The sequence below is a fragment of the Leopardus geoffroyi genome, chromosome C1 (genome assembly GCF_018350155.1).
Source record: "Leopardus geoffroyi isolate Oge1 chromosome C1, O.geoffroyi_Oge1_pat1.0, whole genome shotgun sequence".
In the NCBI taxonomy this organism is placed as follows: domain Eukaryota; kingdom Metazoa; phylum Chordata; class Mammalia; order Carnivora; family Felidae; genus Leopardus; species Leopardus geoffroyi.
The window spans coordinates 101,157,304-101,173,949 of NC_059328.1; the positions used below are offsets into that span (position 1 = coordinate 101,157,304).

The following is a 16,646-nucleotide window of genomic DNA, read 5'->3' on the forward strand; positions in this document are numbered from 1 at the left end:
GAACCTAGCATCGTTTTGCTTTTAAAGGTATTTCAAAATATTTTTTTTTCAGATAAAAATATGAATCTTTGGAAAACGCACAGATTGATTTCCATAGGCAAATTAAATGAGAAGTCTACATGTGAAGAAGTAATCAAGCATATAATGGGGGGGGGTGATGGATTGCTGCTGAAATGTTCAGATTATTACGAAGGTGCAGATGCAGCCTGCCATTTTAATAGGAACTCCTACTGAATATTAGAATATTTTAAACGGTTAGACCCTGACTTTGTGGGGTTTTTTTCACATTACATTTACTTCTCCTGACTCTGTCTCACCTTGATTCCTTTCTTTGTTACTAGCATATAAGTAGACTACTCTAAAATCAACCTCAGGCACATGCCCTGATTATTGTCCGATTTTTGCACAAGGGGATTTATTTTTAATGGGTCTGTCTTTGAGAAAATATAATTCCTCCAACAGATCTTTGGATGGCCTTTTTCTTAAGTTGTCCAGGCGACAGCTGAATGTGCTAGGTAACATTTAATGGAAGGCTTACGAAGAGAGGAAGTGTCCCTGGAGAAAACTGACTCCATTTTATGCCCTGTTTGCCTTCTTTAGAAGACCCAGCGTCATACAGTACCTTCTTTTCGTTTTCCCGTCTCTGCTGGTCCTTAAATTTAATCTGGAGAAGCTGAAATTTCAAGAGTTTCCCTATCAGTGGTAGGGTTAATTTCTCTCCACTGTCCATAATTGCCTTTGCTGCCGTTAACACCTAGGAAGAAACACATTAATGGGAAAAGTGGCATTTTATAACCTTTGGCACAGTCTGTTGGTGACAAAAAGATGAAATGGTATTTCAGTTTTGCAATATTCATCTTATTGCAAAGGTGCCTCACCGCTGGCCAAAAGAATTAGAGCAAAATACCCCATCGCCATCGAGAGGGGCATTTATCTTCTACTTTACATAAATTGGGTTGTCTGAAAATGCACTTATTTTTCCAATAAGGCAGAGAGTGCTTCCCACAATGCTGCGAGACTCAGACTCCCCAAAAAGGGGTAGAGGAAAGATATGCCAGGGCTCCATTCTGGATGACTGATAGGTCAGTTTCATGCTACAGAAAGTCTATTGTTTGGCGTAGCCGATAGTCCAAGCTGTCAAACTTTGACTTATTACAACATTATGAATTAAATAGGGTTTTATAATAATGGAAATAGCTATGTTAGCAATCTTTTATTTCTTGGTGACCAAATTCAAATGCAAGATAAAGACTGCTTGACGCAGAGGCGCCATATGAACGTTTCTCCCCCGCCCCCTCGCAATTTAATGTTGATCCTGTTGGTATGCAGCCTAATTGGGGTGAAATGAGGTTATTGAGTTTTCTTTGGGTGACGACAGCCACTAGGAACATACAGCTGTATTGTCCAGATGTGTGGCACTGACAGCCTGTTTTATGACTGCGCTTTTTACAGCTTGTTTCCTCTAAATTTCACACAACTCTCTAACATCTGGGGCCTTTTCCTTGGAGCCCTATAACCACTTTATTTACTGCAAAAAAATAAAATCATGTAAAATATACCATAAAAAGTTGTTATGTGTTTCTCTTTATTCATGTTGTCTCCCTAATAAAGTTCACCTCTGCCGGAAGCACTGTCACAAAAGTAATCTGGTCAAAGTATTTTTCGACTTTTGTTTTTAGGCAAGCATTAAGATTTATTTATAACCTCGAGATGAATTAGGTGTTACTAAAATGTTCTGACACGTTGCTTTTCTCCCCCCTTTGGAGCAATTACTCCTCGGGGCGCATATGGTGTCAATTTCAGACCCTCTGTCTCAGACAATGACTGCGCGCACGGCATCTCATCGAGCTGCGTCTTGTCTGAGGTTCATACCAGCTCTTGGTCAGGGCTTTCCTGACCGATCCGGTTCCTTATGACTCTCCACTTTGCCAAAGGAAATAGCGGAAAGAAAGGGAGAGGACTATTTTGCTTCTAACTGCAGAAGGCCCTGTGGATTATTCGATGCCAAAACGTAACTGGACCTCTTAGAGACTACATTGGGGTTTCCTGTGTTGCATCGCAGAAGGGGAAGGCCAGGGAAAGGACTCTCTTAAAGCTGCTATTTCTAAAGACCAAAGGAACAGACCAAGTGTCAGAAAGCTTTGTGTGTGTCTAAGCAAACACCCCTCCGTGGAACGGAGTGCTTTGCTTCTGATGGCAGTTCTGGTCCTGCTAACACGATTTAGGGGAAGGGACATGACGGCTGTGATTTCTGGGAGCAGGAAAGCATAAGGGTACACCTGCAGGGCCTCACCGTTTAATGATGACCAGACTCAAGAGGGAAGGGAATCCTAAGGGGACAGAAGGTCACACATTTACTGTAAAACGAAAGCTGTCCAATTGGGTCCAGCCCCCAGGATAGATGTATTTGGTTTGAAATGACATTTTTCAATACCCGTTAAACAGCGTGCTGACAATCAGGCTGTTTTGTGACATCTGGCTCAAAATACACAAATTTGGGTTTTGAAAACTCACAGCAGTCTAGTATGGGGTGTGTTCCCGGTAACACAAGTATAATGACAGCATTGAAGGGAAGTCAACACTGGAATGGGTTACCCCAGAGTGGCGTGGAGTCTCTCTTTCTGATGACCTGTGAAAACAGGATATTTACCTATGTCTGGGATGTTTTGGGTGAAGCCTGCCTGGCGTCATGGTGATGGATGGGATGTCTCTGGAGTTGCTTTCTAATCCCGTGTCTCTATGAGTCTATGACTGTTACCTCACTGTGCTAAAATGTATTCAAAGCACAACAAAAACGTCCCGAGGGAAAGGTATTTTGCAGACCATAAAAGCTATTTCTGGTCCATCTAAAACTGTCTGTACAGAGCTGGTTTTAAAACAAAACTCTGGCATGGCATCAAAATAACATGTTATCCTACTGTGCAACGGGGAGATTAGTGACCAGAAGTGTCACCGGAATTGCCAGGTTCCCGTGTTCTCATGCTGCATGTACACACAGTGAAGATGTGGAGTGGCAGGGCGAGGCAGCATTGAGCCCCCAACACTGCCTGTGGAGCTTCCTCCCCTGGAACAGCCCCAGGGCACCCCATGCAGGGGCAGATTTCATGCCCACAGGGCAGGGCAGTGCATGTGGCCCCAGGAGCAGTGGCAGGAACCAGCACGCCGGTCCTTCTCTCTGGGGCTGCTCAGAGGGGACTTGACCCCCGCACATGCCATTTTCTGTGGGTGTGTCCCCCCCTAAGGGAATGACAGTGCGAATCCTTGGGATAATTAATGAAAATGAAAGTCTCTGCTGAGCTCAAAATCTGAGGCTGGAAATTTTTATGGTAGGTGGTCACCCCCCTCCCCAGGAGACGCAAAGCAGGGAAGATGTTTACAAATTAATTTCTACCGAAAACTCCTTCTTGTCACCCTCCATAACTCACAGTTCTCCCCAATCAGGAGTCAGTGGTTTGGTCTCAGATGAAAAACAAACCCGTAGAGGGCCTGTGTTCGATGGATGAGTCTTTGAGGGAAGAAGAAAAAAAAACTGTATTTGGAAGGAATGCAAACTTTTCACGGAACATTCCAGAGAGGCTTTCCTTCCTCACCTTACTTGTGGTAATTAAAATAATAATCAAACCTTCAACCTTCCATTATTGTAAAGGCTACTTGTCCAGTATCTAGTCAATGTATGTGTATGTATTTGTGTGTGTATTTGTGTGTGTGTGTGTGTGTGTGTGTGTGTGTGTGTGTGCTGTGGAGGCATGCAGACAAGGGTTGTAGGTATTGGGATGATAAGGGATACGACAGAAAAGGGGAGCAATGAACTGGTCGGGGCTGGGGAATATTCAGACAAAAACCGGAGCTTCCAGAATGAGGCAGAACAACAGTCCTAAGTGGGTTAAAACCTGGGTACTCATCAAGCCGAAATACCAAATAAATGAGCCTGGCATGAGTCAGAAACTTAAAAACAAGTCTTATGGGCAAATGAGACTCATTAAAATGGAGGAAAACTGTTGCCAGGCGAGGCCTGTATGTGTCTCCTGGACTTACTCAGGCCAGGTCTCGGGGCCTGCCAGGGCTGCGGCACGTCCAGGCCAGCCTTACCAGGGGTGCTCGGTTCTGGGAAAGATGGTGTAAGAGGAAACTTAGCTTGGGAGTGCAGCTGAGGGAAGAAGACACATTTGCATTGAACTGTGCGCAGATCGTATCTGGAGGGTAGATGCCCTTTGTCTGTTAGAAAATTTGAGATTCTGAGCATACCAAGAAATAAAAAACATTTCCCTCTTTATCACCGACCTGGCTCAGAGACTTATGTCATATTGACTATCTAATGATCTGATCCAACAAAAATATATCAAATGAGCCAAATTCTTCCCTTGCCTGGGGATCAGGCCCACCCACAGACACCAGTGCCCTCCCTTCTCCTCTTCCACACCTCCTCTCCGGGCTTCCTCCCACATTAGTAGTAAGCACAGCATCTGCCGGCACAGGAGTTTGAACTACTTCAGAGGTTCCCACAGAAACCAAGTGTATGCATGTGTGCAAGTGTCTACATAGGCATACGTATAAACACATATGCATACGTGCCTATGTATGTGTACATGTATATATGACAGATGACGGATGGATAGACAGAGAGATAGATAGGTGATAGACACAATTTCATGAGGTCTGCTGCCTGGTTTCCCCAGTAAGCTTACAAGAAGGCACACAGAGCATCTTGAATCATTGCCTAACCTGGTCATGCTCAACGCAGGTGAGTTCTGAGGAAAGGTAAAGATTTTGGATCTGCCATTTCTCCAGGTCGGAGCAGAGGCCACAGAAGAAGGTGGAGGGGAGGGAAAAGTGTGGTTGTGAGGGGTGGAGGAGAGAGGGGAGATGGGAGAAGGTCAGGCAGAGGGAAGACATCCCTCCAGGAACTCCAAGTAGCCACCAGGTCTCCTTGAAAACAATCTTTTGGTTTCAGGTCCCTCCTTGGGGGCCCACGATGTTTGTTAAAGCAGCTGAAATGATGCACCGGGTATGACTTCATATTTAACCTGTTATTCTGGAGTCAATGACTTAGGGTTTGGAGATGGAAAGACCGCAGCCAACAGGAACACAATGCATTACTTTGACTCGGTCCAGCTAGCACGGGACTGAGCAAACAGGCTTTTGACACGCAGAGGATCCCACTCTGCCGTGTACGTTTTTGCACTTTCATTCATCGTTTTCAGTAGCTCATCTCCCTAACGTATGACCGATTAAGTGCAATGGTTCATCATCATGGTCAAAAGTCCAAACAGCACCAGAAGGATGTACAATGAAAAGAAAATGCTTTCTCAACCTGCTCTGCCATTCCCTCTTTCCAGAGGGAAAGCCTTGTGTAACCTTATGTAGTTTCCTGGGCATATAGACACATACATATGGATACCCTTTGTATTTCAATACAAACAGGATCATGCTTTCGTAGGGTCGAGTGGCTTGTATTTTTTTTTTTTTAATTTTAGAGAGAGAACGTGAGCAGAGGAGAGGGGCAGAGGGAGAAGAGAGACAAAAAGAGAGACAGAGTCGTAAGCAGTCTCCACACTGAGTGCTCAGTGAAGAGCCTGACGCCAGGCTCAGTCTCATGACCATGAGATAATGACCTGAGCCAAAATCAAGAGTCAGAGGCTCAACTGACTGAGCCCCCGGGTGCCCCAGGTGACTTATATTTTTATATACAAAGTTATAGGACAGCTTTCTGTGCTGACACATATTGCTTATGTATAGATTTTTAAGTTATTTTCATAGTCTCCTTTTGTATGGACATTTGGGCATTAATTTTACCACTTTCCTAATGGTGGACATTTAAGCAAGTTCAGTTTTTTCCTTCTATTGAGATGTGTATTTTAATTTAATTTAATTTTTTATTTCTTTTCAGTGTATTTATTTTTTTAGTAATCTCTACACCCAACATGGGGCTTGAACCCATTACCCTGAGATCCACGGTCGCATGTTCTACGACTAAGCCAGTCAGGCGCCCCCCAACGCATGTGTATTTTAAATACTTACGGCTACTTCCAAGTTGACATTTGGAAACTTTGTAGCATTTTTGTGCCCACCACCACTCTGTGAAGGAATGTGTTTTTTCCCCAACCCCTTCACGGACACCGAGTACTCTCCAACTTTTCTATCTCTGTCTAGCTCAGTGCTGATAGAACTTTCTGCAATGACGGAAATGTTTTGTGTGCTGTTGAGCACACTGGCCACCAGGCACATGTGGTTACCGAGCACTTGACTATCGCTAGCATGACTGAGGAACCGAACTTTTAATTTTCAATTCTTAGTAATTTTTTAGTTCAAATCCTTCTTGCCACTAAAATAGCCAAGATTTAACTTGGTAACTCACTTTGAAGGAAGTTCATTCATACCAGTGGGTTAGCCGTATTTTAAGATTTTACCCCTTAGTGACAGGATGAAAGGGACTAGACACTGTGAAATAATTTCAAGCAGGAAGTCATACGTGTGGCTGCTTAGAATTTGGGGTGGGGGTGGCCGTTCTTGCTAACCTGAAATCTTGCAATGCCAGAGTCGAGCTGAAAGGTAAATACAGTTTCTGTCTTCGTGGTGCTCTGCTCGGAGGCCTGGGGGGACTGATGGCGACACTGGGGGGACCTAATGGGTTTCCCAGGTACCCACCCTTGGGTTTCACTGCTGGGAGCTGCGGTTAGATTCCAGGACTGGGTCATACAGAGGAAAGGATCTAAAGAGCAAATGGAAATCTCCCGCAGATCCGGGTCTGAGGAGCATCAGAGAGGGCGAGTGAATGGGTGAGTGGGGCGGAGAAAGGGTAAGAGGGCAGCTAGGTGCCCTGAGGGAGGAATAAAGGCAACGGAAACTGCCCTGGGAACAAGACCTGGGGCGTGTCTGCGTGTGCGTGTGTGTGCACAAGAGTATGCGTGTTTACGTGCACAGCTGCCTGTGGGGTGATTAAGATCGCGAAGATACTCTGTATCGAAAACCAGGGTCAAAACTGAGATTGTGGAGGTTGAAGAATTAATAAAAAAGAAAAATACTAACACCTTTGTTAGGCACTTGAAAAAGTGATACTATGCCATTTCTATCTAATTACCCTACAGAACACAAGATATTATGTTTACCGTTAAACACACGTCGGATTAAATATGTAGAACCTATTCGTCAAAGTAGGCTGTGTAACAGCATGTGCCATCTTCAAAATTTGTTGCTTGGGTAGCGTCAGTATTTGCTTATGCATTCTGCTTTAATCTTACATGTTACATCTACTGATAACATTAAATAGGAACTATTGCAGTGTGTGCGTGTGCACGTTTGCATGTGTGCGCATATGCACACGCGTGCATGCGTGTGTGTGTGTGTGTGTGTGTGTGTGTATTTTACAAAACTTCCAGCGTTTGGATGGGCCCCATTCTGCATATTTGGTGCAAAGGATGGACAGGCAGGGGGTCTGCAAATGACTCATGGAGGTGCCCTCTCATGGGAACATTCCTGCTGGGAATTTTAGCTCCTGTGGCACACGGGCCCTGGAGGTTATAATGATTTGTGTGCACCATGATGTCCCCCTCACAGAGGGAATGAATCCCCCTCAAACCTCAGCTTTTTTTTTTTAATGTGTATTTATTTCTGAGAGAGAGAGACAGCACACACAAGCAGGGAAGGGGCAGAGGGAGTGGCACAGAGGATCTGAAGTGAGCTCTGTATTAACAGCAGTGACCCCAACGCGGGGCTCCAACTCATGAACCGCGAGATCATGACCTGAGCCAAAGTACGACACTCAACCCACTGAGCCACCCAGGCACCCCTAAACCTCAGCTTTTTAATCTGCAGCAAGGTTTCTCAACAGTGGCATGGTTGACATTTTGTGCCAGGTAATTCTTTGTGGTAGGAGGTTTCCCTGTGCCTTGCAGGATATTTTAGTGCAACCCTGGTCTCCACCCAGTTGTGACAAGCAGAGGTCTCGCCAGACATTGCTAAATGTTCCCTAGAGGGACAGAATTGTCTCTGACTGAGAACCAATAGAAGTGATGGGGCGCCTGGGTGGCTCAGTTGGTTAAGGGTCCTACTTCCATATAGGTGGTGATCTCGTGGTCTGTGAGTTTGAGCTCTGTGTCAGGCTCTGTGCTGATAGCTCGGAGCCTGGAGCCTGCCTCAGATTCTGTGTCTCCCTTTCTCTCTGCTCCTCCCCCGCTTACTCTCTGTCTCTCTGTCTCTCTCTCTCTCAAAAAATAAACAGTAAAAAAAAAAAAATGAAAAAGAACATCAATAGAATTGACTGAAATAACACATAAGAAGTCTTAGCATGGTGAATGACATACGCACGGTAAACCCTCACTGAGGTTAGCTCTTACTGTTACTATGCTCCTCTCCAGGAAAAAGTTGACATTCTGGAAGGCCTTACAGTCCAGGCTGGGAAAAAAGAGAAAAGGAATGGAGTGAAGTGCGTTTAGGCAGGTAGACAGTGACCTCAATTTATTATCAGCAGGTGATAACCTGGCCTCTCCTTTCATTTAACCCTTTTCTCTGATCTGACAAAAACAGATCAAGATCCATGCAGGGAAAGCAGAGATAAAAAGAGAAGTTGTGAAACCATACTTTGTTATGGCATGGCATGCGATGGCAAGGGGGGGGGGTTGTGGAGGGAGGGGGGCACGGGCAGAAGGAGGAGGGCTGCTATTCCTAATTTCTCCTGAACTGTGAGCTGGAGGACCCATTCGAAGAGTGCTCTGCAATCCCACAGTCCCCGTTTCCTGCTCCCTCCATGCCCCCCCTTCCCTCCTTCCCTCTGCATTTACTGAGTGCCAGCTATATTGCAGTCATTGTATTACTTGATCCTCTACACGTCTGGTCTACCCAATTCACATTCTTTAAGTAATGAATAATTTCCAATGAGGCATAATTGGAAAAACAGCTGGAAGGATATGAGTTGCAGGGAGAGGAGGCAACGGAGAGGGACAGAAAAAGAGGAAAGGAAAGGAATAGGAATGGCTGAAACATATTTTCTCACTTTGAGCGGAGGAAAAGAAAATAATCAAGCAATATTAAGCTGTCCATACGTAGGTTTAAAGGTGACGGAAGACGTAGGCTCCGCATGGCTCACACTGCCTGTCCAACGCAAACGGGACGTTGTGAAGGTGCTCAGACCACAGCAGTGAGAAGTTCGTAATGATGATAAATACCCATAGCAGGTGACTCCCAGATCATTTTCAGCTGTCCATAATTAAACTGGTACCCATCTCTCGACAATGTCAGGCTTGTAAAGTAATTCCAGTCATTGGACCCCTTACATCTGTGCTGAAATGAAATAATATTTGGCAGTAACGAGAAGTCACTGAAACTAAATAAACAACCCCTTTCAAGACTACATAAAAGTCGGTAACATAATAACATTTGACAGGGATTAAGACTTCTTTGGGGCTGTAAGGAAGTTTCAGAAGCAGCAATAACAAAATACATGGAAGGTAGAACAGATCTGTGCTTTCACAGGCATGTATAATTTGAAATGGGATGGATTTCAAATCCCAGAGACGCGCATTTCGAACGTCTAATATGCCCATGTCAAAAAGCACAGGACTCTATTTTAGAAGCGTTTGTTGGAATTACTCTTCCAAAGCAGGATAATGCAAAGCTTCCCTCCTTTTTATTACAGAGTGATCGGGTTTTTGTATACCTACAAAATATATGAAGGCACATGAAGCTGAATGTGATAATATATGGAAGAATGATGCAGAAAGTTCAGATGTGCCTTAGCTTATGTGTGTATTGGTAACACATGTTTCCATAATCATGGCAATCTTTTTTTTTTTTTTTTTTTTTTTGTAGATCAAGATCTTTTTCTTGGTCCCATAATGCTCCGAAGTCATTCTTGGTTCTTTCAGCTTGTGATGAAAGCTACAACTGAACAAGCCTACAACGTTTTTGAACCTTTCCCAAGGGAATTAGCTCTCATATCAGGATTACTGGTGACCAAGGTTTGTCTCCTCTAGGAGCTCGGACGTCAGATCCTTATCCTTACCTAACTCATCTAAACCCCCTCGCAGACCTCACAGAATACGTAGGGATGTAGGCATACAGCAGGTTCACTCATTCAATCAGTGTGGGAATGCTGTCTTCAGAGTTATTTCAAATGTTTTCAGCAATGATTGCAAAGCTGTAGGAATAGATGGCAAGCAGGAGTAGGTTCTCAGCCTAAAGAACATGCAAATGGTCACATTGCACCCACCACGTACAGGTCAAGGATTGGGCTGCACTACATTTTATTTTGAGCTTCAGATATCCCAGCTCATTTAATTCTTGCCTTCTCTTCCAGGTGGGTACTCTTATCACCCCGTTTTATTGATAAAGAAAGGGAGGCCTGGTGATCACGCGGCAAGTGAGTAGTAGAGATGGGATTTGAACCCAGACGATCTTCTTCCAGTCCTGCTCGCCATCACCATATTCTGCGGCCTCACAGTAGGCCTTTTCACCCCTCCGCTGAAGTTCCTGGAGTCCCATCTCGTGCCTCAGCCTTTCCCCAGTCTCCGCACCCAATCCTCATCTCGGCTGGAGGGATGAAGGGCTTCTTAGCCCAAGGTTTTATGTTTAAATACTCTTGATATCTTATCTAGTGTTTCTTACTAGAAATAGCTGAGCTGCTTTTTTTTTTTTCCTGAGACCTAGCAGGGACCTGAGGCTCAGAGTTCTCAGCCCTAATGGCTCTGAGGAGGGAGGGGAGGGGCGGAATACACCACCCCAAAATATACCACTTTGGCATGAAGATTATTTTGAGCTAAAAGCACTTAAAAAACAGCTGGTGCGAGAAGAACATTCTGACCTCCCCTTTTCTTGATTGTGGAAAACAGGAGATAAAAAGCTTCCGTGTGAAAGATGCCATCCCTATACCAGGGGAAATGAAACATTAGCATCATCAAGGATGAGAAGTTGAGACAGAGAATTCTCTACAAACAGGCCTTGTGAAAATAAATGCTCAATTTTCTTTAGCCTCCCTGCACTATTTCCTTACTTTTTCACATTGCCTCTCTGTTCAGTTGGATATAAAGGCCCACGGGTTTTGCCATTTTTTCGAGATCTTCATTTCCTTATGGGGGCTCCCTTGTCACATAAAACTGATGTACACGTGTATGTTTCTGTCTCCTGCTACTCTGGACAACACCAATTTAATTGTCAGGCCCAGCTAAAAAGAACTCTAAGAGGGTAAAGGTGGCCAATGACCTTCCCTCTGGATCCATCAGTGCCTTGTCCCATAGCCCGAGTCCCGTAGAAAGTCAGAAACTCAGGCTGGCAGCCACCTCTACTTCCTAGCCTCTTCCTCCTTAAATCCTAAGTCCTTCTCTTGAAATCCTGCCTCAGTCTGAGTCCTGCCACTTGAGACCCTACTAGTCATTGCCAGACCTACATATCTGGATATGGCTGGTCCCTGGACTTCCTGCGACCGACACCACAACATTACATGCACGTGTCACTTGCTGTTTGGCTCGGATGCCACCTTCCACCTCCCAGGCTGAAGGTTGCTGGTTGCCCACCCATCATCCCCGCTTTCTTCCTGGGAGAATCTGACATCTTTTCGGGGATTGACTCCTCTCCTATTTGGCCCATGTGCCTCAGGGCAACCACAGCTCCATGGGTGGACCTATTTGTACTGGAAGTAATCCCATCCTCTAGCCCCTGCCCACCCCCCCCCCCGCCCCCCGCCCAGCCCCGGCCCCGTCCAGGATTGGTCCAGCATGAGCACACGATCTAGTTAAGGCCAGTGGGATGTGAGGAGTCTTATTCTGGGGCCACTAGATCTGTGGTGACAGAGCTTTGGGAAAAGGCTTGAAGAGCAGGTTGCTGTAGCCACCACCCTTCCCCCCCCCTCCCCCCCCTCCCCTCCCCCCCCCCCCCCCCCCGCCACCTCCCGGATACAGGAAGGGTCAGGGCACTGAGGGGGTGGGGCTGGAGCCTCAGCTGATGCTTACCCTGAGGCTTGCCTAGGCTCCTAGTTATACAAGCCGCTACATCCCCTTTGGTTTAAGCCGGTTTTAGTTCTATTTTCTCAAGTCAGAAGTAAGGTGACCAAGCTGCTATGGACATGGTGAGATTCAGACTTTCAAATTAAGAGACCTTAAAAAAAAAACAAAAAACAAAAACCCCACCAGGGATAATCCAGGTGTGTTTCCCAGCAGCACCCACATCAGCTGGAAACTTGTTAGACGTGCAGATTCGTGGGTTCCACCCCAGAACTACCCAACCCACAACTGCGGGAGGGGCCCCACAGTCTGTTTTAGCAGGCTCTCAGGTGATTTCGAGGAACCACTGCTTCATCCCTGGTTTCTTCTGTGGCCTTTTCATGCCAGCGTCTTTAAGCCACATGTTGGCAGTTTCACCGTTGAGTCCCTTGTTAACTCTCAGTTTGCCTCAGATTTTAATTATTTTTTTATTTATTTTTTTTTTTAATTTTGCACACATGAGAGAGCACTAGTGGAGTAGGGGCACAGAGGAAGGGAGAGAGAGTATCCCAAGCAGGCTCCATGCTGTCAGCGCAGAGCCCCATGTGGGGCTTGAACTCACAAATCGTGAGATCATGACCTGGGCCGAAACCAAGAGTTGGACACTTAACTGACTGAGCCACCCGGGCGCCCCTTATCTTTATTTATTATTATTATTATTTTTTTAATATAGAGACACCAAGTTGGCCACTTGAGAAGAGTGTGCAGGGAGATTTCTGCTAATGTCCTGCTGGGTGAAGAATGCCTTTGGTATGTCAGCACTTTCCACTTTCCCCCTGAGTACTCTGTTTCCTCACAGTTACGGGAAAGCTGTCATGCTTTTCTAGCGTGGTTGCTGGCGGTGTTCTTCAGGGCTGGTGTTGTCTCCTAGCTTTCAATCTATCCCAAACCTGTCCCACAAAGACGGCTTGTTTTTCAGCGTCTCTGTCCCTCCCTCATGTCCTTGACTCATTAGTTAGAGAGGAAGCATAGAGGATATGGGTGCCTCCTGGCCGGCTACTGGCAGCACCCTTTATGAGCAAATGGATGCTACATAGTTTTCCACAAGCTCCGGAATCCCTGGGACCCTCATTAAAGATTCAGATTGCCCAGGATCTACCCCCCAAATTACCAAATCAACCTCTGGAGGCGAGAGCCTGGGGGTAGGAAATTTTAACAAGCATTCTAGGGATTCCTAAGAATCCTGGAGTTTAAGAACTGGGACCAAGGTCATGAATATGCTAAACATGAGAATCATGGACAGAGGAGTTCCCCAGGATGTGGTACTCTCAGAGCTAAAACTAAAAGTCCCTGGCACCAAGAACAGTTGGTCACCCTAAGAAAGCACGTTCGAGGCAAGCCATCTTGAAACTGTCTGGTATAGCAGTAGGGCGTCATTAGTCTGGTTTTATCCTTTGATCTGCTTTCCTCAGTCCTAGCTCATCAACTGATGACCTTCTCAGAGCCTCATGGTCACCCTAAAGTCTGAGCCCGTCTATCTGAGGCAGCAAGGCTATTGGCTTTCCCTCTAACAGGTATCATTTGACATGGTTATTCATCTCAGAGTCAGGAACCAGTAACCTAACATCAGACATTCATGGGGCACCGAGAGGTGGTCCCTTGCTCAAGGGCACTGGTGTTTAATGGTGGTATTGATCTTTATATATGGCATCATGATTCTAGAGTCTGCAGAGGGTTATCTGCTTCTCATTTCTAGAATTGGCTAGTATTTTCTCCTGAACTCCACTGGAGTCTGAACCACACCACCAAGGAGTTATGAGCGAGACTGCCAGTTTAGAACACTCCCTTCAGATTTCCCTTCCGTAGGCTCCGACTCTGAGCCCCACACTCCCACTGCCTGCTGGAGGTGTTGTCCCAAACCCTCCCAGGAGCTCCAGATCAACTCCTACGCGATCTGAGCCCACCTCTGGTCGCATTCCTCTTCTAGCACTCCTTTCCAGCCACTGTCTTCTTGGTGTCCGCCCACTATGCATCAGAACCTTCTCGCACATGCTATTTCTCCTGCCTGGGAGACTCCTCCTCAGATATCCACATAACTCACCTCCCTTGGGTTTTTTATTCAAGGGTTTCCTTCTCAATTTTATCTTCTCTGACCACCATGTTTAAATTAGAAAACTTCCTTCTACTGTCCACACTCCCAACACTCTATGCTTCTTTTTTTCCATAGCATTTATTACCATCTCATATAATACATGCTTTATCTTTTCTCTTATTTCCCCTTCCCATAAGGGCATCAGTTTTTATCTATTTTTCCCCCACTGATCAGAAATCAAAGCCTAGAACATAATAAATGTTTAGCAAATAATTACTGTACGGATTAAATCAGATGGTCATTGTGAACCATGTTTTACAATGCTTAATTGCAAATTTCACCACTACCTGGAGTCCCTACTATCATGAGTCACCCATGCTTGGATCTTCCTGTTGACCTGGATCAAGTCTGAGTTAACTTGGGCCTTCTGGAGGGTGCATTGCCAATGCTGTTTACCCTTCCTCAGAGACCTGTTCTAGAAACAGACTGTTCTGGTGATGCAATCCCAGTGATGTCCCTTCTTCATCATCCAGCTGTTGAGATGGAGCCATTCTTGGTTAGGAATTAACTTGGCTCACACTTTAAGGATCCACCCTGTCATTCACCTATCTGATATTTTACAGAGCACCCCCTACATTCCCCGTGCTAGAGATCTAGAGACAAAAGCAGCAGCCTCTGCCCATAACGAGCTCTCAGTCGAGGCGGGAAGGCCCACTACAGTGTGCACAGAGCACATCCTATGGTATCCCGTGCCCTACCCAGTGATGGAGGTGAGAGAAGGTGTGCTGGCCCATGGGAGGGCACCTCCTCTAAACTGGGAGAGATAGCAAAGGTTTCCTGTAGGTGTCACTCCTCAGGGAGTTTTGAAGGATCAGTGGGAGTGACTGATTGAGCCTGGGCGGTGCGAAATGGGGGAGGAGGGAAGGAAAGAGGAAGGGCGGGATCCCAGACAGAACAACGACGGAGGCCAGAGAGAGTCCCATATTCAGGAAACTAGAAAGTGGCTGGGAGCATGGTGCAGGTGATGGGGGGTTGGGGGAAGACAGAAGTGGCAGAGGGGCGGGCAAAGGGGGAGGACTAAGGGAAAGTTGACACTGGCGAGGACACCAGGGACTTGAATGACATATTAAAGGGATTTGGATTTAATCCTGGAAGTAATGAGACACAGAGAGTTTTGAGCAGGTAAGAGACATGATCAAATGTGTAGAGTTCTCCTTGTGAGTCTTGGCATTTTATTTTTCTTCAGTGAGTCATCATATGTAGCAAAAAAACCCAGGCTTTAGTGGAGGTCTTGGTAACCCATGGCAAACTTCAAGATGCTTTGAATGCATATTTCAGAGTTTACATTCTGGACCTTTCCCCTCCAGCTTTAACTGTCATCCGCTTCTGACACTAGAGGCTCGCATGTTTACCAGAGGTATTCTCATTTGCTCAGAGGCTACGGACAAAGCCCAGGGCAGGGAGGCAGCACCATCTACCTTGAAAAGCAAGGGAATTAGCAGAGCATGAACATGTTCTGGCCCCTTCCAGATCACTGTTACTTTGGCAAAACTCAACAGATTGCCATTTGGATATCCGGGCCTTTGGATGTTTACAAAGGCAGGGGCCTTTGATGGCATGTTCCTCTGTCCCTCCAGCTCTCAGAATAGCACCAGCACAAGCGTTCGAAATGAAAGACAGAATGAATAGGACAAATGGACGACTGGGCAGTGCAGAGGAGTGAGGAAGGGTGAGAATAAGTGGAGCCACAGTTCAGTTCTGTGTGTCTGGCAAGGGGCGTCCAGAGTAAGATGGAGAGTTCCTTGCGGGGGATGATGGCCCCTTTCCTGGCTCTGTGGGCAGCATGGGGACAGAGGGAGGCTGCATTTCTCCAAGGGCAAGCTCAGAAGAGCCTGGATGCTAGGACAGAAGATGTGTTCCTGGACTTGCCTGAAGATACCCCTAATCACCATGGCTGGGATCTGGAATTGGCATTTTTAATGAACCCTCCAGATGATTTTGAGGCATGGAACTTTGAGCACCTCATACAAGGAGGCAAGCAGAGGATGGAAATTGGAATGGCTCACACCAACGAGCCTCCCGGGTCAACCTTTCCCAGACTTCCTACCTGAGATCACTCCCCCTGGGTCCCACTTCTAATATCTGCCGACCCCTCTCCTGCGCCTTCATTAGCAATCTGGCACATGTGTGTCCTTCTCCTGTGGTGACCTTGAGTTTGTACAGGGCTTGGGTGATGGCTTCTTTCTTTTATCCCTCACAGCACCTGAAATCTGTTTGGAAATCACTTAAAGCAAATATTCCCCATTCTGAATTTAGACAATAGAGGGTCCCCTCCCACTATCAGAAGATATCTGAAAATAGAATTACATAATCATTTCATTCTGATGAATTCCATACTCACAAAACATAGCCAATAAAAACACAATTAAGTGTCTGACGTTACGATTTTTGCTTATCAAACAGACTAAGATAAAAAATACCGTGTTGAAGAGGGTGTGGTTGAACTGGAACTGTTAGAAGGAATGTAAATTGGCACAAATTGTCTCGAATGCATTTTGACAGTATGTGTCAAGAGCTTTAAAAAGATTGATATATTTTGACTCAGTAATTCCACTTCTTGAAATTTTGCATAAGGAAACAATCAG

The 16,646-nt window shown here is 45.8% G+C and overlaps 1 protein-coding gene across 3 annotated transcripts in view; it reads right to left on the bottom strand.

The window, feature by feature from the left end:
* SPAG17 (sperm associated antigen 17) overlaps positions 1-16,646 on the bottom strand; it is a 239,686-nt gene that overhangs the window by 173,749 nt on the left and 49,291 nt on the right. For all 3 annotated transcript variants that reach the window (XM_045478817.1, XM_045478815.1, XM_045478816.1), the window contains exon 4: positions 623-754. In XM_045478817.1, the coding sequence (XP_045334773.1) occupies positions 623-754 (132 nt within the window). The remainder of the gene's footprint in view (positions 1-622; positions 755-16,646) is intronic.